At 64.8% G+C, this 20,821-nt stretch overlaps 2 protein-coding genes and 1 long non-coding RNA gene across 6 annotated transcripts; 1 reads left to right on the top strand and 2 right to left on the bottom strand.

Annotated features, from left to right (window-relative positions):
• Nucleotides 1-9,604: 9,604 nt before the first annotated feature.
• On the bottom strand, nucleotides 9,605-18,375 carry NDUFS6 (NADH:ubiquinone oxidoreductase subunit S6). Its single transcript, XM_047730481.1, has 4 exons — nucleotides 17,939-18,375; nucleotides 17,322-17,375; nucleotides 10,508-10,630; nucleotides 9,605-9,728 (listed from the first exon to the last, which is right to left on the bottom strand). Exons 1-4 carry the CDS (start codon nucleotides 18,197-18,199, stop codon nucleotides 9,663-9,665), a joined length of 504 nt encoding a protein of 167 aa, XP_047586437.1. The 5' UTR covers nucleotides 18,200-18,375; the 3' UTR covers nucleotides 9,605-9,662.
• On the bottom strand, nucleotides 10,640-17,314 carry LOC125100338 (uncharacterized). 2 transcript variants are annotated; one of them, XR_007127506.1, is made up of 3 exons: nucleotides 14,808-17,314; nucleotides 11,431-14,036; nucleotides 10,640-11,320 (listed from the first exon to the last, which is right to left on the bottom strand). It is a non-coding gene; the product is annotated as an uncharacterized LOC125100338 (long non-coding RNA). The 2 variants fall into 2 exon arrangements; XR_007127505.1 differs by having other exon boundaries at nucleotides 10,640-11,614; nucleotides 11,720-14,036.
• A 482-nt stretch (nucleotides 18,376-18,857) lies between the features above and the next one.
• Nucleotides 18,858-19,824, top strand: MRPL36 (mitochondrial ribosomal protein L36). Of its 3 annotated transcripts, none has more exons than XM_047730484.1 (3): nucleotides 18,858-19,000; nucleotides 19,331-19,655; nucleotides 19,806-19,824. In XM_047730484.1, the coding sequence occupies exon 2, from the start codon at nucleotides 19,344-19,346 to the stop codon at nucleotides 19,650-19,652; it is 309 nt and encodes a 102-aa protein (XP_047586440.1). In that variant the 5' UTR covers nucleotides 18,858-19,000; nucleotides 19,331-19,343; the 3' UTR covers nucleotides 19,653-19,655; nucleotides 19,806-19,824. The 3 variants fall into 3 exon arrangements, with proteins under 3 accessions (XP_047586440.1, XP_047586439.1, XP_047586438.1); XM_047730483.1 differs by lacking the exon at nucleotides 19,806-19,824 and adding an exon at nucleotides 19,688-19,764; XM_047730482.1 differs by lacking the exon at nucleotides 19,806-19,824 and having other exon boundaries at nucleotides 19,331-19,764.
• The last annotated feature ends 997 nt before the right edge of the window (nucleotides 19,825-20,821 follow it).

Genomic DNA, 20,821 nt, shown 5'->3' with positions numbered 1-20,821 from the left:
GGCTCTGTCCCTCTGCCCCACCGGTGACCACCTGCCAGGCTCACGTCAGCGATTCCTAAGAGAGGGGCCCTCTGTTGACCCTCAACATCCAGTCACTTGGCGTCCTCACTTTTCATCGTCCCCGTCCTTCCCCGTCTCTCTGGCCCTGAAACACGTCTGGTGGCCTCAGAGCCCTCCCCTGGAGGCGTTTCCCCCCCACCCCCATGTGCACCTGGCGGAGCAGGGCTGCGGCTCCCGCACAGGCGAGCTGGGTGAGGCACCCCCTCGGGCCTGGCTGTGGCCCACCAGCTCTCCGGAGCCCGCTCTGCCTTTGCGTGGGGTGCTCGGCCTCCACATCCCACCCATTGCTGGGTCTTAAGTAGGTCAGCACTTGAACTCTTATGGAGAACAAGGGGCAGCAAACCCCCAAAGAAGTCAGGGTGCACGGACCCCCAAGTAAGGTTCCCAGGCCGAGGCTGCTGTCCCACTGGCATCCAGCAAGACGTGGTTGTCCTGGGTCTGCTGGGGGTGCAGAGTGTCCTGGGGTCCCCACCCCACTCCCACAGCTGCTGTGAGCCAGACCCACACTGGTGTGACACCCCAGACCGGCCCGCCCTGGAAAACACCTTCATCCCCACGGAGTATCTTCTGTTAAGTGCGGACGTTTCCCAGGACAGGGAACACGTCTCAGACGGCAGCTTTGCCCAGCATTGGAAGGCGGCAGCCACAAGAGGACACTGTCTTCTCTCCTGATGGGGGTCTTTGGGTCCCAGTCTCAAAGCCACCAGCCTCTGTGTCCAGACAGGTAGTGGAGAATGGTGGGGGCGTGCTGGCCGGGGGACATGCTCTGTGTGTCGTCGGCCTCTCCCTCTCTCCCTGTCCGGGAGCATGACTGATTTCTTGGAGGAAACGTAAATTAGGCGGGACAGAGATTCACTTCGCGGAGAGAACCCAGGGTTCGAGACGGTGCTTGCTGGTGACCAGCTCCGGGAAGTCACCCCAGCATCCGGCCAGAGCCCGAGAACACGTGCACGGCCACACGCGATCGCTGCCGTCTGGCCGCGGCAAAGCCGGAAGGACGTGACCCCCACGGTTTCTGCCTGCCTCTTGGCAAAATCACCCTCTTCGTCTCCACACTGTGGCTTCGCCTTGTGGCTGGGGAGTCAGCGCCTATCCTTTGGGCCACTTCTCCCCGAGAGCACCCCCAGGACGGCAGCCAAGCTTCATCACCAGCAGCTCCGCAGTCGGGCCAGACCCGGACTCCCGCCCCAGGAGGCTCCGAGGGTGTGGGCGCCCGACGTGGGGCACAGGGGGCGGCGAGGGCAGAGGCTCTCTGGGCTCTGAGCCGTGGCGGAGCAGCTATACGTGGACCATCTAGGAACCTGGTCCAACACACCTCGGCCTCCCCAGGAGACCATGGCCCCTGGGCCCCAGCAGCCGGGACCGCCGCGCAGAGGCGAGCAGGCGGGCGTGAAGTTTCCAGAGAGCAGCACAGGCCCTGGCTAAGGAGGCTAACGCAGCCTCACTCAGGAACCTGTGAGAGCAGGTGACAGCTGCGGGGACCCATGGCTGGTTCATGTGGAGCCGCAGGCAAGCCCCTCGGCCGGCACCGGCTCAGCCCAGCTCGGAGCCCCTCGCGGCCATGGGCAGCAGAGCCAGAGGAGGATCCGCTGCTGCTGAACAGGACCGCGGGGCAGCTGCCTCGTCTGCCAGCACCGACCATCCCTGCTCTCCTCGGCCGCTTCAGCTGCTGGGGGACCCAGGTCTCCACCCCAGGATGTCTGAGGGCTCAATGGCCTTGCCATCACCTTACTGGTGACCCCAGCTGGGCATGGAATGGCCTGGATGGCCAGGGGGCTCTCAGCTGTGGCAAGCTGGGTCCTCCTGCTCACCAGGCCAACCCCGCCAGGCCTGCTGGGTGGGGATCCGAGTGCAACATGAACCCACGGAGGCCAAGGCCACAGGAGTGAGAAGCACACATTCCCAGTGCGTCCCTGAGCCTGACAATGGCGGGCCAGGCCTCCTTCCCATCCTGCTCCCCAAGCCCACTGGCCAGCGAGTACATGGGGACACTGTGGTCTGGAGGACCACGCAGGTACCTGCCAGAGGCGAGGCAGAGGCTGGGGACACAGGGACAGTTGCCACCCCCCAAGTGGGGTCACTCCCAGTGCAGGCGACCCCGAGGCCCTGGCTGGTTCCTTTCTGGGAGGAGTCCACACCAGCATCCAGCATTGGTCTTGGAGCTAGTAAGAGGCACCTCCGTCAGGCTGGTGGGAGGAAACCTGTGAGTGGCCTTCCTCCCTGCTCCATGGCCCCTGGGTCCGGCAGCCCCCATGTGTGAGCACCAGGAGCCCAGGCCGAGCCTGGGCACGATTCACACGCAGGTGCTCTCAGGTCGGGCAGCAGGGGTCAGGCCGCACACAGGGCCGCTCCAACAAACACGCCCGTACATGGACCTCACTGGCAGACCATCCCAGCCGGCCCCACCCGTCGAGCCGCCCACCAAAGCCCAGGCCACGCCGGTCCCCAAACCACGTGTCCTTTGTCCACAGTAGATAGCCACGGTCCTCTGTTCCCGGGAAGGTGGAGCCCACATGCATGCCCAGCACCTCCAGCTAAGGGCCCCGGGGACGCGGGCACCGCACACACTGCAGGGGACTCGGGAGGGACACTGGGCCAGAGGAGCCCCCGACGGCCTGCTGAGGGGCCGGGTTTCCCCTTCGCCTCAGGGGCCTGGACCCAGGGCTGACAGCGCTGAAGGCAAAGCCTGCACAGAAACGTAAGCTCGTCCTCTCTGGCCAGAGAGCGGGGACGACAGGGAGACGGCGAGACCGCACGGTCACCATGCCATACACCACCCGCGGGCTGTGCCACCCCCCTGCCAGGCCACCAGACCAGGCGGGCAGGAAGCACACACACCCACGTCCCGGGGGCCCTCCAGCGCCAGACACTGTTCAGGGAGCCCACGGGAGAGCCAGAGAAAGAAAATCGAGAGGTGGACACAGAGGCAGACGTGAGCCCCACACACCAACAACCACATTCAGCACAAACGGTCTGAGTCCACGCAGGAAAGACCGCTTGGCACAGCGGGTCTGAAACCCCCACGCCAGCACCAGAACCCGCTTCAAGTGCCACACAGACAGGATGAAGGAGGAAGGGGACAGACATCCCCAAACATGAATCGGGGAAGGCAGGGGCGGCCACATCACCCTGAGGGTGCTGCAGCCCTCGAAGCAGAGGAGGGACAGGGGTCCAGACCACACCTCGTGGGCTCCAAGCCCAGATCCTCGGGGCCCTTCTCCCGGGGAAGGTCGGGAGCATCCACCACCCAGAGCGCGCCCACACACGCTCAGCACCCAACAGGTGCGCCAGCCTCCCCGCCCCCTGTGTGGGTTTGCGGCGTGACCTGCTGCAGACAGAACCCGGGCTGGGCTGGTTCTTCGTAGACCAGCAGGCACTCCGGAGCTGTCCGTGCACCCGGCTCACCCTGGTGAGCACCACGGCCCGGGGCTGTGGCCTCAGGGCGCTCCAGGGAAACGCTCCCCACCCAGCATCACGCATGTGGCCTCTGACAATTTGGTGCTATCCCCACTATCCGCCACCCCCGGACACGGAAGCCCCGGCCGCAGGGCAGCATTCCCGGTGTCGATCCCGGCCTGCAGAGCACAGCTGTCACTGACAAGTGGGAGCCATCCCTGTGAGCCCCTCACCGCCTGTGGAGATGATGCCCGCCGGGACAGAGTTTCGATGGGCCGTGCCCCCCACCAGGGCTCTGCCGGGCCAGTCCAGCGGCTGGGCCGCGTTTCCTGCAGACCACTGTCCCACCGGTCGGCCGCGCGGCCCTGTCCCTGCCCCGGGGGGAGCTTTACGCTCCATCCTCCAGACTGCGCACGGGTGCCCTTCAACAGTGGGCGGACGTGAGCCTCGCCCTGCTCTTTCCGCAGGGAGGGGGTGTCTGACATTCGTCCCCTCGTGCGCTGTGCTGAGACCTGACTGTCTTCAGCTGGAGGCCGTGGGGGCCGTGGGGGCCGTGCTTCCCGAGGAACAAGGGCTCTCCTACAGGCAGGGCCTAGGCGAGGGCCGTGATGGTCCCGGTGATGGCACTGCTGGCAGCGGCAGGCAGGCTTCTCTGGGTGACCACGCCTCGGGGACACAGCCGTAGGTAGAGCTCACGGACTTGCTTCTGGAAAACCAGCCATGGTGACACGTGGTCTCTGCATAAGCCCAGTGCGTGGAACGTTTGCTTTTCCTTCCAGGGACCCCAGGGAGGAAAGCGAGCGTCGGCAGCCGAGCGTGGGGAGCAGGGCTGGGCTGAGAAGCAGCTCCCCTGAGGCTGTGGAGGGTCAGGACCAGCCCTGACCTAGGGAAGGGAGCCCCGGAGCTGCACCTGGGGTGGCCGTCTTCAGCTCCCGCATGTGCAGGACAGACCGCCAGGTGCACCCGCGGCGCTTTCACTGAACGCACAGACAGAACTGGCCTCAGAGCTCCCTGAGGACACAGGTCCCCCCGCCCCCAAGTGCCTCAGAAGCCGCGTTGCTAGCGGGAGGAGCTCCCCTCAGGCGAAGCCTCGGGCGGGGGTCTCAAGTGCTCCTCTGTGCGTCTGGCCCGGCCCATGGAGTCTGTATCTGGAAGTTCCCACCGTAATAGGTTTTTGTTTGCTTCACCTGGTTTCAGAAATGGCGATTTCCATTTTTGTGCCTCAAGATTAACCAGGAGACGGAAACATGGCGTTTTTACTTTCTGATGCAAACTCCTCAGGTTTGTGTGTTTCATCAGAAAACTTTCTCCTAAAGAGGTGAACCCCCACTTCTTCTGTGGCTCCTTGTGGGGACAAGCCATCCCTCCGCACACACACCGAGCTGAGCCCTTGTAAGGTGGCCTGCAGAAATGTGTCCCTGCACACCTGACCCTGCCCCATAGCTGCTGCCGGATGCCAGGTGGGCAAAGTCTAGTGAGCGGGGGCACGCCCCCCAGAAGTGACCCCAATACCCTCACCCACCCAGGACAGAAGAATGGGCCTCATTCAGAAAGCCAGTCTTCGCAGACATCATGGTGGAGACGAGGCCATAGTGCAGCAGGGGGACCCCACCAGTGACTGGTGAACGTACAGGAAGGCCATGCAAGGATACTCAGGGACAGGAGGGCCAGCGAGCACCGAGGCAGAGATGGGTGATGGTCTGCAAACCCAGGACCCCCAGGCTTGCCCTCCAGGCCTGCTTGTGTCTTCCGAGGGAGGGTGCTGGGGGCCCTGGGAACGCCCCGACCTCAGACTTCCAGCCCCAGAGCCTGCGGTGCCGTGTTCTAAGCCCCGGTCTCGGGTGGCTCATTCAGGCAGCGCTGGAAACCACACCTTTCATCTCCGGACTCCCAGGTGTCTGTGGCTGCTCTAACTCCCCAACCTCACTTGGGAGGGGACAGATGCCCAACCCGTCCACCCAAAACCCAGAAGACTGCCACACATGTGCACAGTAGGTTCAAACTCACAAGCCCGTTTCTGGTGTGCCCGACCCAGGGGGCCCCTGACATCACCCAGAACCCTGCCTCCCTGCCCCAGATGCTCCTGGCGGATGACATCAGTTGGGCCCCAGGAGCCCCCCATGCCCCATGCGTGACATCACCCAACTCCACACCCCCAGGCTTCACGCCATCAGTTCACCCAACCCCGCCGCAATGCTCTACACGATGTCACCCAAACTTCACAACCCCAAACTCCACATGAATGACAGGCCCCAGACACTGTCCAACCTCTAGTTCGTGTCCCGCCTGATGATGTCACCCACCCCGTCCACATCCCCCGTGATGACGTCACCCACCCCGTCCACATCCCCCGTGATGACGTCACCCACCCCGCCTCCACTCCAGGCTTCATCTTTGGGGCTCGCCGGCAGCAGAATCAAAGGTGTTGGGGGCTACAGGGTCTAAAAGGCGACTTGAAGGCTAGTGTGACTTCAGGGCACCCTGTGTGAACCCCGCAGTCCAGCTTCTGCAGCCTGACGGGAGTAGTGACCTCTTTGGCTCCGAGATTACCAAACCACTAGGCTCACAGGACGCTCTCATCAGGAAACTGCATGCAAACAGAAGGGTTGTAGTTTATTACATGACTTATAAAATCTGGGGACAGAAAGGATGCTGGGGGTCATCTAAACCACATTTCCAAACGGCCAGGGTTTCAGTGAGGTACGGACTGTGACACACAGGCGTCCCGCAGAATCCAGCCAGAGGCTCCTGACCAGGCCACGCCCCTGCGCCTATGGCGGTCAGCACAGCCACGGTCTGCACGCAGCGGTCAGCTCGGCCACGGTCAGCATTCAGTGGTCAGCTCGGCCACGTCTGCACAGTCCCTTCTAACGGCTTCAGCACACGGAAACTCCTCGGCCCTAGTTCGGGATAATTTGCCAAACAGCCGTGAGTGGACATGCACACAACATCTTTTCCACGTCTGCCAGTGGAGTCCTTGGGGTAATTTCCCGACAAGGCCCCACGGGCACATCTCAGTGCAGAACTCCACTCCCCTTGGGCACACGTGGTCCTGCCGCTGGGCCCGGACACCAGCCGGCATGACGATCTGCACGCGCGCTTCATTCTCAGCGTCCGCCCGTGCCTCTCCCCGTGTCCCCTGCGTGATGGAATCATTTTTCTATCGACCTATATTTGGGTTTCTTCACCATATGAGCTGCCAATCATTTCCCCAGCCTTCACTATTTTAAAGAAAACTCAACTTGCAATGTACCACGGAGAAAAGAGAATGAAAAAATTAATTCTTTCAAGGGAAGAATAAGAAAACCAGTCACAAGTCGGGACGAGGAGCAGAGTAAGACGACAGTTCACACCCAACTATCTCCCCCCACCTAAGAACGGGCTGACGTCTCCGGTTAGGACACAAAGACTTGTAAACGGCGTAACAAAAATCAGCCGCCGTGTCTTCAGGAGACGCGCTAGAAACGCAAGGGCACGTTCACGTGGAAGGTAAAGGACTGAGCACACGTAGCGCGCACATGCCGGCCTCAAGCACAGGTTGCTGTGGCCAAATTAAGAAGAGCAAAACCGACCGAAAACAAAATGTCTTACTAGAGACAAACAGAGTCGCTTCCTAATCAGAAGAGCTTCAGAGCTTCTTCCGCTCAGAAGAGAGCATTTCCAGTCCGAGGAGCCCGACAGCGGAGCCCCAGACGCTCGTCTTTAAAACGGGAAACAAGAGGAGAGGATGGGGCAGAGGAACAGCCCAGCCCACACCTGGGCCCCGGCTCCCCGCGGCCGCGCTGCACCCGCCCGGGCATTGGCCCCTGCAAGTGAGCCAGGGCGTCCGTGCAGCAGCCGTGCGGCGGCCCGTCGAGCAGGTCCCCAGCAACAGATTTCAGAGGCCGGACTCGCACACGGCGCGTTCTCAGAGCAGGGTACAGAGACTAGGAGCAGGACACTCCCACCCGCTCGGCCATGTGCGTCCGCGCTCACATTTAAAACCGGACAGTAATGAAGTCAGGGGGTGTGTGTGTGCCTGGAGACAAGGGGTCTGGCTAAAGCAGAGGCCAGTGACCCTCGTGGCACTCAGTGCTCGTGAGAACAGGACTGCTGAGAAGCAACACAGTAAAGCCTCCAACTCCAGGAGTGGGGGCGGCAGGGGCGGCAGGGGCGGCAGGGGCAGGGATCGAAGGTAACGGTCAGAAACCAGACCGAAGCCAGCCACACAGCCAAGCGGACGACACACCAAAGAGTGCTAAGTGGTCGAGAAACCTCTGGAGAGACGCAGCCCAGAAAAGACCGGAAAAGACCGGAACAGGCTCACATAACCCCTGGGGGGCAGGGGGAGGCCACGGCAGATCAGGAAGTCACTCTCAGCAGCTCTACGCCAGGACCGAGAACCGAGGCAAACAGCCGGACACCGAGAAGAATCCACGGCACCAAAACCGGCTCCAGGAGAAACGTGAATGTGCCAGACGCTCCCAGGAAATCAAACCTTCCCACCACAGCACCAGGCCCGCGAGGCCCTCCTGAGCCCCCGTCACTAGGTCACCGCAACCCTGTCCCTTCTCTTCCGGAGAACAGAGAACCCGGGGGCTCCCCAGCTCCAGGGGAGTGCGACCCTGACACCGAGACTGGGACAGAGGAAAGGAAACGCTTACAAACCCTCTTCCACGCCTACACGTAGAGGCGGCAGCCCCAAACCACGCGAGGCCCCACAGGAAAAGGATTCCAGGAGCGTGTGGGGCCTCTCCTGGCAAAGAAGCAGTTTCCCTCTAGAAAATCCGAGTCATTCACCGTGGCCCACATTTAACGGAAAAAGCATCGCATTCCAACAGATGGAGAAAGCGTCTGCTAGAGCCCCACGTCCACGCGAGGCTAAACTCGCGGCCAGCTGGACAGGAGACCCCCCTGCGCCCAGCAGCTCGGCCGGGGGGGGCCCTCCCGCGGGCGTCCAGGCTGCCGCCGCCCTCCAAACCCCACAGGCCCAGCACGTGCCGGTCAGGCCTGCTCCCTTGGAGGGCACCACGCCACCCGGGAGCAGCTCAGACGGGGCCCCGAGGCCACTGGACACTGAGGCCGCGTGAAGTCCCTCCTGTGTTCATCCTGCTCGCGCTCCACCCTGACGCGACCACCGGCCCCTTCCAGCTCCCCCCTCACCCGCCGTGACCCCGGGGTCTCTTGGGCCCTCTCCCCCACGCCCCTCCCCCATGCTTGCTCTTGGGCACTTTTGCCAGAAAAGCCTCACGACGACCCACTGAGCACGCCCAGGCGTGCCCAGCTGTGGACTGGCGCGCACCACCGGCAGGCCCCACCCACTCCTCCCCTGCCCCCGAGGCTGGGCTGGCCCTACAGGAGTCCACGGAGCGTCCCCCTCAAGACGGGTGCCTGTCCCAGGCTCGTGACGCCCCTGACCATCTCCAGCTCCCAGGACGGACAGGCTTCCCGCCCTTCTGGTAACGCCTCCGTTAGGCGATCTGTCCTTTTGTCTGGAAGCTCAGATACTTTTCTCTTCTCCAGACCCCACCGCGCGGAGCTCACACATTTCAGTCAGGACACACGTAGCCTCGGGTTCTCGCCAGCCCTGCTGGGGGCCGGGCGTGCCCCGCGCTGTGCAGGCTTCCCTTCTGCCTCCTTCCCTCCTTCCTCACCTCCCACTGCCCAGCGCTGCCTCCTCCTGGACCCCACGGACCGCGTGTCCGGGCTTGCAGGCACGCTCCCCAGCCGTCCCCTTCCCTCCCGAGTCCCAGCATTGCTCTCTGGTGACGCTGCTGCTCCCCACTCCGCAGACTGCCCTGGATGCGGCCGGCGTGCGACTGTGAACACAGATGCTTCGGGCTTTAAGATCTCACACTTCCCCCGCGACAAGAGGACAGGGGGAAGTGTGACTGTAGGTGAGTGGTGGGGACAGTGGGGGTGGGGCGGGCAAGCACGGTCTTCCGGGCGGAGTGCGGAGGCAAACGGGGAGCCCTTCGCCTGACAAACCTCCATTCTGTCTGCGGAACCAGAGCGGTGCTTCTCCCACCTGGCCCTGAGCCACCCAGCCCAGCCCCGCCATGAAGACGGCCACGGAGCCGCAGGACGCGGCCCCGAGGACAACCCCGCTGCGGTCTGTGCTTCGGAGGAAACGCTGCTTCTCGGAAAGAAACACGCAGGTGGCTCGCCGTCCGGGTCCCAACACTGTTTATTCGGCCCAGGGGGAGGCGCTGTGCGCACGGCCCGCGCTAGTGATGGTGCTGTCGGAACTGCAGTCCGCAGTAGCCGCACGTCCCCGTCTTCGTTTCCTTGTCCTGCAAGATTCAGAAGAAAGAGCTCACGGCCGTGCTCCGCTCCCGTCTAAACACGACCCGCATCAGACGGGACCGCGTGCACCGCGCCGGAGCTCGGGTCTCAACTAGACGCGGCTTAAGCCCTCTGAGGTCGCGCGGGGACAGAGGACTGTCACGGCACCGGGGCCCAGGTCTGACTCTGCTCCACCCCGCCTCGCTGCCAGCCGTGGGCAGGGGCCTGAACCCTAGTTCCGGCCCCGGAACACGGGGTCATCTGCAAGGACCGCCCTGAGGACATGTCTTCCGGCCTTAGCTCAGCGCCCGTCTTCTCTCCCAGCCTGTGAAGGCCGAGGTTTCACCCCGGGCCCCGGATTCAACGGACTGAACAGGTGGGGCGCTGCGCAGAGGCCCACCAGCCCCCAGGCCAGGGTCCGGTCCAGACATGCTCAGGCCACAAGCAGACGGGGTGCCAGGGTGCTGCACGTCCCTCCCTTGCATCCACGCTGTGGCAGACCTGAGCCTCAGCCCCCGCTCGCCCCTCTGCTCTAACGTCCCGGTCCTCCCCTCACCAAAGCCCTGTGGGGGCACAACCTCCAAAATGAGGTTCCAGGAAGATCAAGCTGCAGGTGCGGCAGGAAAGCGGACGACTGTGCTGGCAACGCTAAGCGCGTCCCCATGGAGAGGGCGCCCATCACGTGGTCCCTACCACGTGGTTGGAGGAAAGGTGAGAGCCAGCGCCACAAGGGCCACGCGGGACGGGATAGCTTAGACTAGACCCGCAAGGATAGGTGACACGGTACCAGGTTTATGTACACTTTCGGGTGGCCAAGAGCCCCCCCGCCGCCGTCACACGCGATCACACGATTTCCAACTTCACTCACGGGCTGCTCAGCGATCAGATCAATGGCAAAGTTTTCATTCACCTGGAACAAGACGGAAAGAAAAACTCATGTAGCCAAGTACAGAAGCGGGACAATCCCACGGAATTTAAGTGTACGTAGAGGACGGCCCCACACTGAGGTCCTGCCGGCGCAGGCACACTCTGGACGTTCCCGTGCGCTCGCACCGCGACTGCTGCGGTCCTCAACGTACCCACGACGCTTCCCGTCCGGACACAATTTCAGACTCGCAGAAACGGGGCAGGAGCCAGATTACGAACACTTGCCCCTGGTCATACCCAAGGTGCGGACCAGAGCCCTTGCGCTGCGCCCCTGGCTTCAGCACCAGCTCTGCTCCTGGCCCCGCGTCTCGCTCCACCCGTGACACACAGAAAGGCACCAGGGCCGGCTGTCCCCGCCAGCAGAGGCCCCTCCGCGGTCACGGGGCAAGGAAGCTCTGGCAGACTCCCCCGGCCACAGCCAAAGGGCAGCCAGTTTGGGGAAACACCACACGGAACAACACGGGACAACACGGGACACTGGAGAGACGACGGGGTTGCAACTGCAGGGACAGAAACCCCACAAATACGCTGAAATCTGTGACCGCGCAGAACGGAAGACTGAATGAATACCTCGCCGTTAGGGACGGATGTCACTCTAAGAACTGGGACACGGAAGGAATCCACACTCCCGCTTCCTCCAGGCTAACCCCGTGTCTTCACACGAGCGCGGAAGCTGCGGGGAAGACAGCGTCACCCTCAACCCGGTCCGGAGTCACCGGCCACCGCCCTGAAACCCCGGGCGGCCCCCACACAGTGACCTCGCACAGAGACCCCGAGTCTGACCTGATGCAGCCTCCACAGCCAACGCCGGTTCCACACCCCGAGAACAGAGGCACCGAACCCCACGGCGTGCCGCAGCCGGGAGACCCAGCCGCAGGCAACGCCAGAGAGAGACCGGGTCCTCGGACAGGTGACTTCCAAGCAGGTAAAGGGAGCGTCTGCGTGCGTGGGGGGGGGGGGGCGACACCTAAAAGTTAAAACACACTTAGACGCGTCAGCAAGTGCACTGCCTGCGGCTTATCCGTGTCCTCAGCCACGAGATTTTTTACTGCGACACATCAAAGCTCTTTACCTCCGACCAGCTGTTTAACTCAGAGATCGCCGTCGTCTGCAGTCGCGCCTGCGCCTCGTGGGGTCCGCACGCACCGGGGACTCGGTTCACCGGGACAGAGTCGGCGACCTGCTTGCGGAACGGCAGCCCTGGCGGGGAGCGGGCCGTGGGCCATCAGCACGGAGAGCAGCACGGCCGCCTCGGGAAGTCTCCTGGTTGGTAACGGCTGCGTCAATCCGGGCCCGCAGGACGAGGGACCATGACACTATCCCCCCACGTCTGTTCCGTTAAACAGATTCACACACCTGGCTGGGCAAGTCACGTGTCTCGCAACGAGCTACTGTGGCCAAGGGGACCCAGGCCAGGAGACCCGCCCGGCTCGGACCTGACCCGCCTGAGCCAGGCGCACACAGCCTCCCTGGCCATGGCCCAGGAGACAAAGCTCCCAAGGCCGGGAAGGTAAAGCATCCGAGTGTGAGTGTGTGTGTGTGTGTGTGTGTCTGTGTGTGGAGGGAAAGGTCCCCAACGTGCCCCACAGCCCTGTGATGGAGCCGACTCCCGTGTCCCACCCTGGGGGGCCAGCCCACGCCACGGGCCGCAGCTTCCCACCCCGGAGAGCCGTGCGAAAGCAGGAGGGACGTCCAGAGGCACGTGCCCCCTCCAGCGGCGTGTGCTCCCCAAAGCCGTCCACGGCAACCCGTCTCACCCCACCACACTCTCGGCCGTCCGCAGGGCTTGCTGTCCCCTGCTCGGGCTCCCAGGCGGCGGCAGCTCGTGGCTCCCCTAGACCCCGCGTCATCGTCAACCCACCCAGGGCGGAAAACAACAGCGAGACCACATCTGGGACGTCACCCGCCTCTGGACGCTGGAGGCTCGTCTGTGCACAGCACACGACACGGGACGAATGCAGTCGGGGCCACTACTCTTCCTGGCAGACGTCCCCGCAGCCACCACGGGAGTGACACTGCGCAGAAACGGAGGCTGCACACAGAGTAAGCGCCGCCCGGCTCGTCCGCCCGCCGCACAGTGAGTACCAACCTCGGTACTGTGGGTGGCTGATGGCAGAGCCGCCGTGCCGGTCAGTCCTGGCCGCCGGGGCCCAGCCGGGTGCCCGCCCCGTGTCCCCAGAGCCCCACCGACAGGGAGAGGCCCCACCGTAGCAAAGACAGGGAAACGAGGATCAATGTTTACAAATAAAGGGGGGCTGGGACCTCTGAACTTTAACGGAACCTGGAAATAAGTTAGAAAGGCACAATCGGGTCCGTGAACAGCTCCTCTAAAGCCAGCAGAGTCCGTCCAGAGGACATGCGATCCCGATCCCGCAGGGCCGGCCCCTCTCTCTTGCCCGGAAACAGACGGCCTTGCCTGCCATTGACTCAGATGATGGCCCAAACCCACCGAGTGTGGACATTCTGCAAAAACTTCATTATCGCTACAGACAGACTTTGTGAGGTTTCGTTTCTACACACCCAGCAGGAGGTTACGGGGACATGGGGCTCCGTCGGAGCCGAGGGGCCGCACACCGCGCGGCCAGGCGGGGAGGCCGGGCCACGCTACAGGCTCCTCTGAGCACAGCGGCCCCACAGGCAGCCTCGCCGCTCCGCTTACGCGCGCACTGACGGCCGGCCGCGGAGGCCGGGAGGTCCCGCGCCCCTCAGCTGCAGAGCCGGGCATCCCACACACGAAGCCTGCGCTGTAACACGGGACGACGGCTACCTAAGGGACGGACGTGTCAGGAAGGCCACACTGACAAACCCCCGGGCCCCAGCATGGCTGTCAGGCAGACCGCCGTCTCCCGCGGGAAGGGCAGCTGACACCGGAGACGGACACAGGACTGCCCCCGTCACTCAGCCACAGGGTGACCCTGACCTTCCGTGACGAACGTCTCTTTCCCGGGATTCGGCTCAACCACAGGCGCACGCAGAGTCCCGGAGCCGACACGCACCCAGCAGCCGACCCCAGGTGGCAGCTCAGGGCTTGGTCTCGCCACCCCGGAGGAGCATCGCGGGCCTGCCAAGGGCATGAACATCACAGCGCCCCGGGCTCCTGCCTCAGCCGTCAGCACCATGGGTTTCAGGCAGACGGTGTCACACGCCCTCAACTGCCCAACGGCCGCAGGATTGTCCTTTATGCGTCACTAACGTAGTGAATGGGAAATTACCTTCTCGTTTACCTCCCGGCGGCCAGCTGACCGGGCACAGAGACACATGGGCTCAAATTCACTGGGTGGCGGCTGTTACCGTCGTCTAACCCACGTTCTGGGGAGTTCTGGACGGTTCACGCTGAGGTCACACCCACGAAACGCACAACGTACAACGCGGGACCACACGAGACAGTCCTGCGACGACACAAGGAGGAACCGCCTCGCTGGGTGACCCCCGTGCTGGACGCGGCCAGCCCTGCTCGGGGAGACGCGCGACTGGAGTCAGTAGGAGCCCAGCCGGCATCGGACGACCGGGGTCTGTACCACCGACATCTGCATTCCCTTGAACACACGTGGGTACACACACGTATGTAATTTTTAAATCACGGTAAAAACGGATATTTTCATCCAAATTAAATTTTAACACAAATTTGGAGAAAATGCTCAAAAATACCTCCTAGGCTTTTTGTACAGCAGCGTCTGCAGGTGCCCTGGGGCGATCCGGCCAGTGCAGAGGCCGAGGACAAGCACGGACGCGCGGAACCGCCAGGAGGCCAGAGGAAGGCACAGACCTCGAGGCTCAGCGCCCGGGCCACCTCAGCGGAGAAGCCACCTCACCAGGCGAGTGGTCCACTCTGCAGTGCCCAGGAGACGCAAGGCCCAACAAGCCAAGGGCTACAAGCCCTTGAGGGACACTCGTCACTCCCGGTGGGGCCCGTAGCCACACCGCACGCACCCCTGCCTGCGAGCTCCTCCCTCCAGCACTCACAGCCCCTGCTGTGCGTCCACAACACCCAGACCCCTCTGAGGTGGACGGGCTTCAGGTCACTCCACCAAACACAGCAGGTCGGGTGGACACCGGTGCCACGGGGACCGCTCCTCAGCTCAGCGGTGGCTGGCACCTTCCAGCTGCTAGTGAGGAACCAAGGTGCCCAGCGGGTGAGCCAGAGTCACAGCCAGACTCACCTGCCCGCCGGGGGTCGGGAGGCCATCTGAGACGGGCAGGAATTGTCCAGAGCACCCGGGCAGCGAGGGTCCCCACGGCCCGATGGCCGGCAAGGGCGATCCCGCCTGGGCAGAGCCACCCCGTCATCGCTGCACAAAGTGAAGGCACGGGGAGCTGTGCTCAATGGACTCGGCCGCCCAGTGCCCTGGGCTCTCTGCCTCACTGCGCGTCTTTAATGCCCACAAATGACGCCGGCCCCGTCGCAGTAACCCAGCAGCAACAGAATAGCGCACGCGCTCGCTGATGGCCTCCCGGGGCGGGGGTTCCCTAGCGGCTCGTCCCCTCGGACCAGCGCCCTCGGCCCAGTGAGGTCCGCGGCGGGGGCAGGCAGTGCTTGGGGGGCTGCACAGATCCGGACGCGGTCAGAGCGGCCTGGAGCCACACTCGAGACCAGACAAGTCCTCCGAGCCGCAAGGTGACAGAGACGGCACTGCTGCTGTTCCCACTCTCGTCACCGTCACCGCCATTCTGCAGGCGGTCTCCTGTCCACACGCGCTTTTCTGCGAGAAGACAGGAAACGTGCGCCTTTCGTCTGGTGTATGTGACCACAGAGTCACGGAAACGCTTTCTGTAGCTTCAGACAAGCATCTGCTTGGTTCCAGCCCCCTGCCTCGCGGAGGTGGCCCAGGACCATGGCAGGCCTGGCTTCTGCCCCCCTCGAGGAGTGGGAGCTGCGCAGCCGGTTCTTCAGCACGTGAGTGTCTCGTCTTAGGAAGACCCCGAACAGGCCCGCGCGGATTCCTTTGCAGACGCGCCGCAAACCGCACGAGGTGCCTCTGGCCAGGAGTAGCCAAGAGCCACACACAGATACTTTCCGCGTCCCTCTGCAAAGGCCAGCTCAGCTCTCCAGCTTTCCGCGCTCCTTGTTCATCCGATTTAGCTCAGATTCGGTGGGTTTCTGAAAATACAACTGACCGAAACCAGAGAACCAGCCAGATGCGGGGTTGTCGGAGGCTGGGGGGAGGAAGGATGAACAGGTGGAAGGTGAGACGTTCTCAGGGCAGGCAAACTACTCTCCGACACTGTAAAAACGGGCGCGGGACACGTGTCTGTCACAACCCACAGCCTGTACGGCACGGACAGGAACCCCGACACGACCGCGGGCTTGAGCGCACGTGTGGACACCGTCAGGTGTTCGAAGCATCAGCTGTAGCGACCGCAGCCCCTGACAGAAGGCGCTACTTGCAACAGGCCGCCTGGCAGGAGGCGGGTCCAGGGGAAGCCTCTGCACTTCGTGTCCGCGTTTCCAGTACACGTAAAACTCCTCTAAAACAACGTCTTTGGGAAACACTAACAATCTTAAAATACCACCAAGTGCCAAATGTCCGTGGCACGCACGCAAGCCCGAGCGGCACGCCTCGTTTACAAACAGGCGCACCCGTACGACTGCCCAGCGCTCCCCGAACACACGTGATGTGCAACAGCAAAAGGCCACAGACAGGACAGGGGCTCCGGACCTGGGTGAGGGGACACCTTCGGCTCTGCCTCCTCTGTTCACACTCCACTGGCTTTGCGAATTCTGATTTTGTTTGGTTGGTTTTGGTTTTCAGCTGCTCCGGTTGCCCCCTAAGGCGACCAGAAACCAGAGGCCACAGAGTCTCTAGCAGAGAGGAGCTTGGGACAGACCCAGGTGCTTGCTAACGCATCAGGACTGCTGAGCTGGGGCGCCGGGGCCGGACCGCAGGAGCTACCCAAGGCGTCAGGACCCACTGCTCCGCCCGAGGCACTGAACTGTCTCCTCCACCGTGTCCCCCGCGAGGCAGGAAAGGAAGTAGAAAAAGGGAATCTAAGAACAGACAGTGTGACCAAGACCAGAGGGCGGGAAACACAACCTACTGACCGTTGGGAAGCAGCAAGAACTAACAAGGCTGACCGAGGGAAGGAGGGGCGCGAGGTGACTACGGAGGCCGGAAGGACTCGGAAGGGGAAGACGGCCCAGACCGCGGCCCGCGGACTGCGGATCCGGCAGCCCAGGTCAGAGAGGAATTAGGAGGAGCTCAGGTTCCTGGAGACACCACGATCAGCATCCTCTCTCCTGCCGTCACCGTGCGGGACCAGTCACAGCCACTCAGGGCAGGACGGTCCTCCTGCCAGCTTCAGCTCGGGAGTGTCCGCCCTGTAAGAACGAGGCCTCCTCCGCCCGGCAGGAAGGATGACAAATACCCCAACACGGGGACTCAAACAGTAGTTTTTAAAACTTGCTGATGTGACTTCCTTTAATCTGGGGGTCTGGGGAGTACGAGGCAGAGAAATGAAAGGAAAACCAAGGGCCGCCGTCGCTCACACACACCCAGACTGCGCTGAGGCGGCGGCACCAGTACTTCGGGGAACAGCCCGAGACAGACGCGCCCCGCACTTCCCAGAAACGCAGACTTCCGGAGCCGCCCGGGGTCTCGTCTGAGAACTTAGTCTCTTCCACGTCTCGCCGTTCCGTAAAGGCTTCACCGCGACGCAGCTGTCCCTCACCTGCTCACCTCTTTCTGGCGACCCACGAACCGGACCCTCCTGTAGTCCGCATCGTCATAGACCTGGGGAAAGACCGTGCGACACGTTTACAGCCTGATTCTGAACGTCGCCGAGTGGCAACAGCCAGCATGACGGGAAAGTGTGTGTTCGGAAGGTTCTGGCTGTTTGTCATCGAGGACAGGAGGGACCGGGGCGGCTGCGCGGGCGCAGCTCGGCGAGAGACCGAAGAAGGGAAGAGCCGACGACGCCGGGGGTCGGCAAGGCGGGGCGGAAGGAGCGGACAGACTCGGGCAGCCGAGGGGCCCCCGTTTCCTCCCCAGCCGGCCGGCGGCGCAGGAAAGCGTCCGCGGTCAGCGCGGTGACAGGGGTCCCTGAGTCCCTCCGGCCATGTCTGCGCTCCGGGGGCCCCTACGCAGCGCGACGCAGACGCGAGCCGGACGGCGGCTCGCCCAGGACCCCCGCGCGTCAGAGCGTAAGACCCACACAGTCCCCGGGCCCGCGGGACCTCGCGCGCGGCCGCCGCTCCTCCGGGAACCGGACGCTCAGGCCAGCGCGTCCCCCAGCCGCGGGCACCGAGGGCACCGCGAGCCGAGACGGAGGGCGGCCTCCACGCCGCAGCGCTTACCTGGCCGGTGTGCGTAATCTTCTCCCCGGTCGGCGACGTGCGCACCCCAAAGCACCGGACGCCCCGGGGCAGGCTCAGCGCCGCCCGGCCGCTGCGGCCCAGCAGCCGACAGAAGGTCACTGCCGCCGCCATCTTGTGGGCTGACCCTTGACCCGGCGCACCGACACGCTGACGCATGCGCACCGTGTCGCAGGGCCCTGGCGGCCCGACTTCGCGCGCTGCGGGGCGTCGCGCACGCGCGCTGCGTTCCGGCGGGAGCATCCGGGCAGGCGCCGCGGCCCGGTCGGGAAAAGGCGGGAAACTGTGCTCGCGTCTTGAGCGCCGGCGGCTGCCGGGACGTTCCCGCCGGGGTGGGACGGGGAGGACGGGAGGTGCAAGGGCGCGGCTCACACTGGCCGGTCACTGATGATCACGGGGGTGTCCCCCGCGGGGGCCCCGCTGGAGCGAGCGGCGAGCACCACGGGGGCAGCGCGGCTGCAAGGAGCGGCCGGCGAACTCGATGCGGCCCCGCGGGCCCGTCAGCCCTGGCGACCCCGCCCCTCGCGTACCCGGGAGGCCCGCGGCTTGCAGCCCCGGCGCCCTTAGACAGCGGCCGGAAGGGCGGGCGCGGGGCTCCCCGTCGCCGCAGCGGGAGGCGGGCGCGCCGGGCTCCGCTTCCGCTGGGCCGGGCCGTGGGGGGCGGTGGTCCGAAGGCCGCCGGCGAGGAGCAGCCCCCGGAGCCCGCCGCCTTCCCCGGGAATCCCCGAGTGCGCGCCGCGGGTGCTCCCCGATTTTGCGTGGGCTCCGGGTGCGTCCGTGCCCTACACCGGCCGGGATTTCCCGTGCGTCCCGGGCCTCTGCTTCCGCTCACCGGGTCGCGGTCCCAGCCCGTCGGCGCCGGGGCGGGAAGCCGTCCCGGGAGTCGCCCGCGACCCCGCCTCTGCGTCCGGCACCGAGGGAATGACCACGTGACCCCCGCCGCCATCTTTCTTCCTGGCGCTCACTCCGGGCGGTGGCGTCCGCGCCCCATTGCGCAGGCGCTTGCGAGGTGCGCGGCCAGGCGTCGCGGTCCCGTGTTCTCAGGTGAGGGGCGCCGGGAGTCGCGAGGGGCCGGGGCCGGGGCCGGGGCGGTGGCTGCTGCGGGGGCTCGGGGGTCCCTGCGTGGGCCATAGCCACCCGCCCTCCGCTCCGCGGACGCCGCGGCCGAGAAGGGCCGCCTGGTGTCCCCCGCGGGCGGGCATGTCCGGGGCCCTCGCGGACCGCCGGCGGCCGGGGGTGCGGGGCGGGGCGGGGGCGCGGGGTTGGGGTTAGAGGCCGCGGGTGCAGCGGGAGGCGGGGGCCGCGGGCGGGGGCGGGGGCGCCGCTGCCGGTGGTGCTCGAGGTTCCGCAGGACCGCGTTCTGCTCCCGCCCAGGTCCGGCCGCGCCATGGCGTCCGCGCTGGCGGCGAAGATGCTGGCGTCCGCCCTGGGCCCCCTGCTCCGGCCGCGGCCTCCCCCGGCCGTGCCCCGCGCGCTCTCCACGCTCCTGCCCGGACGCCCTGGCGCTGTGGGGCCCGCGGGGCTGCCCGGCCGCCTGCTGCCCGGCCTGGGGCCGCCCGGCCTGCAGCCCGCCCTGGGGTTCAAGACCAAGGGCGTCATCAAGGAGCGCTGCCGGGACTGCTACCGGGTGAAGAGGCGCGGCCGCTGGTTCATCTACTGCCGAGCGAACCCGAAGCACAAGCAGAGGCAGATGTAGCCGCGGCGTCGCGAGCACCGCCGCGTCCCCTCCCGGGCAGGGGGGCACCACCTGGGGACCGACAATAAAACGTAAACTCGCCTGCCCTGTGTCCAGCCTCGCGTCCTCCTGACTCTGCGCCTCCTGTCGCCCCCCAGTCCCGCCCCTTGGTCCGGCAGGGCCCCAGGTGGGGGTGCGTCGTGCGCAGACCGTGGGCTGGGCGGGTGGGCGGGCAGGCGGACGCAAGACCAGGCAGAGCGGGTCTGCCCCGACCCCCACCCCCAGCTCACAACGCAACCCGGTTAGAAAGAGCCAGATCCTTGGGACAAGGGTCCCACGAGGCCAGCTCAGCCCGGTCTGCGTGCGGCCGGCCGCCGCTCTCACGGCACTGCACGGTCCTGTCGGTCCTGTCGTGAGGACCGTGGGACAGCCTGGAAAGCAGCTTACAAGTCAAGGCCGACTGGACTTTCCATACGCAGACGGATTCCAGGTTTCAGCTAAGCGTGTTTGCCGTCCGTGAGGAGACACGAACACGCGTATGTGTGGTACGTGCTTGCGTGGAGCCATGCAGCTCTGCTACTCTCTGCAGGCGTGTGGCCTGGAACTAGTGGCGCAGGTGTTCTGCGTCCCTTGTCTCAGGTCTGGTAGCCTCGCCCACATGGTCTGAGCTCTGGGTCGCGGCCTCCGGTGGCCTTCCTGTCCAGGCCACGGCTGGAGCGGGTTCCACTGGGTGGGATGGTGGTACAGGATGGTGAGTGTCGGTGAGCAGCGTGTGCAGAGGCCAGCGAAGACGTTCCCCAGCCATGCTGTCCCTGGGAGGTAGGTGCAGGCTGAGTCCCGCAGCACCCGGCAGGGTGAGATGCAGGGGTGTCCCAGCAAGGGGCCCTGGCAGGCTGGGGGCCGAGCTGCGTCGTGCACGGGGAAAGCTGGATGACCCCCCAGCACTCAGGCAGCTCAGAGCCGTGCTCCGGCGCTGTGCCTATAGTCCCGGCCTCGCGGGCCCTGACTCTGGTACCCAGGTCCCCAACGCAGGGCCCAAGAGGCAGCTCAGACAGAGAAGGAAACACTTTCCAGCAGCGCTTCATCCTGCAGGAGGGGGGATTCTGCTAGTTCTGCAGGAGTGAGGACCTTCTTTCCTCATCAAGTGCGTCAGGGACCCTGTCCGGTTCCGTGCAGCTGGGCCTCGCAGA

This window comes from Lutra lutra, chromosome 5 (genome assembly GCF_902655055.1).
Source record: "Lutra lutra chromosome 5, mLutLut1.2, whole genome shotgun sequence".
In the NCBI taxonomy this organism is placed as follows: Eukaryota; Metazoa; Chordata; class Mammalia; order Carnivora; family Mustelidae; genus Lutra; species Lutra lutra.
Note: the sequence above shows the minus strand (reverse complement) of the source record. Positions and strands in the feature narration are given on the sequence as shown.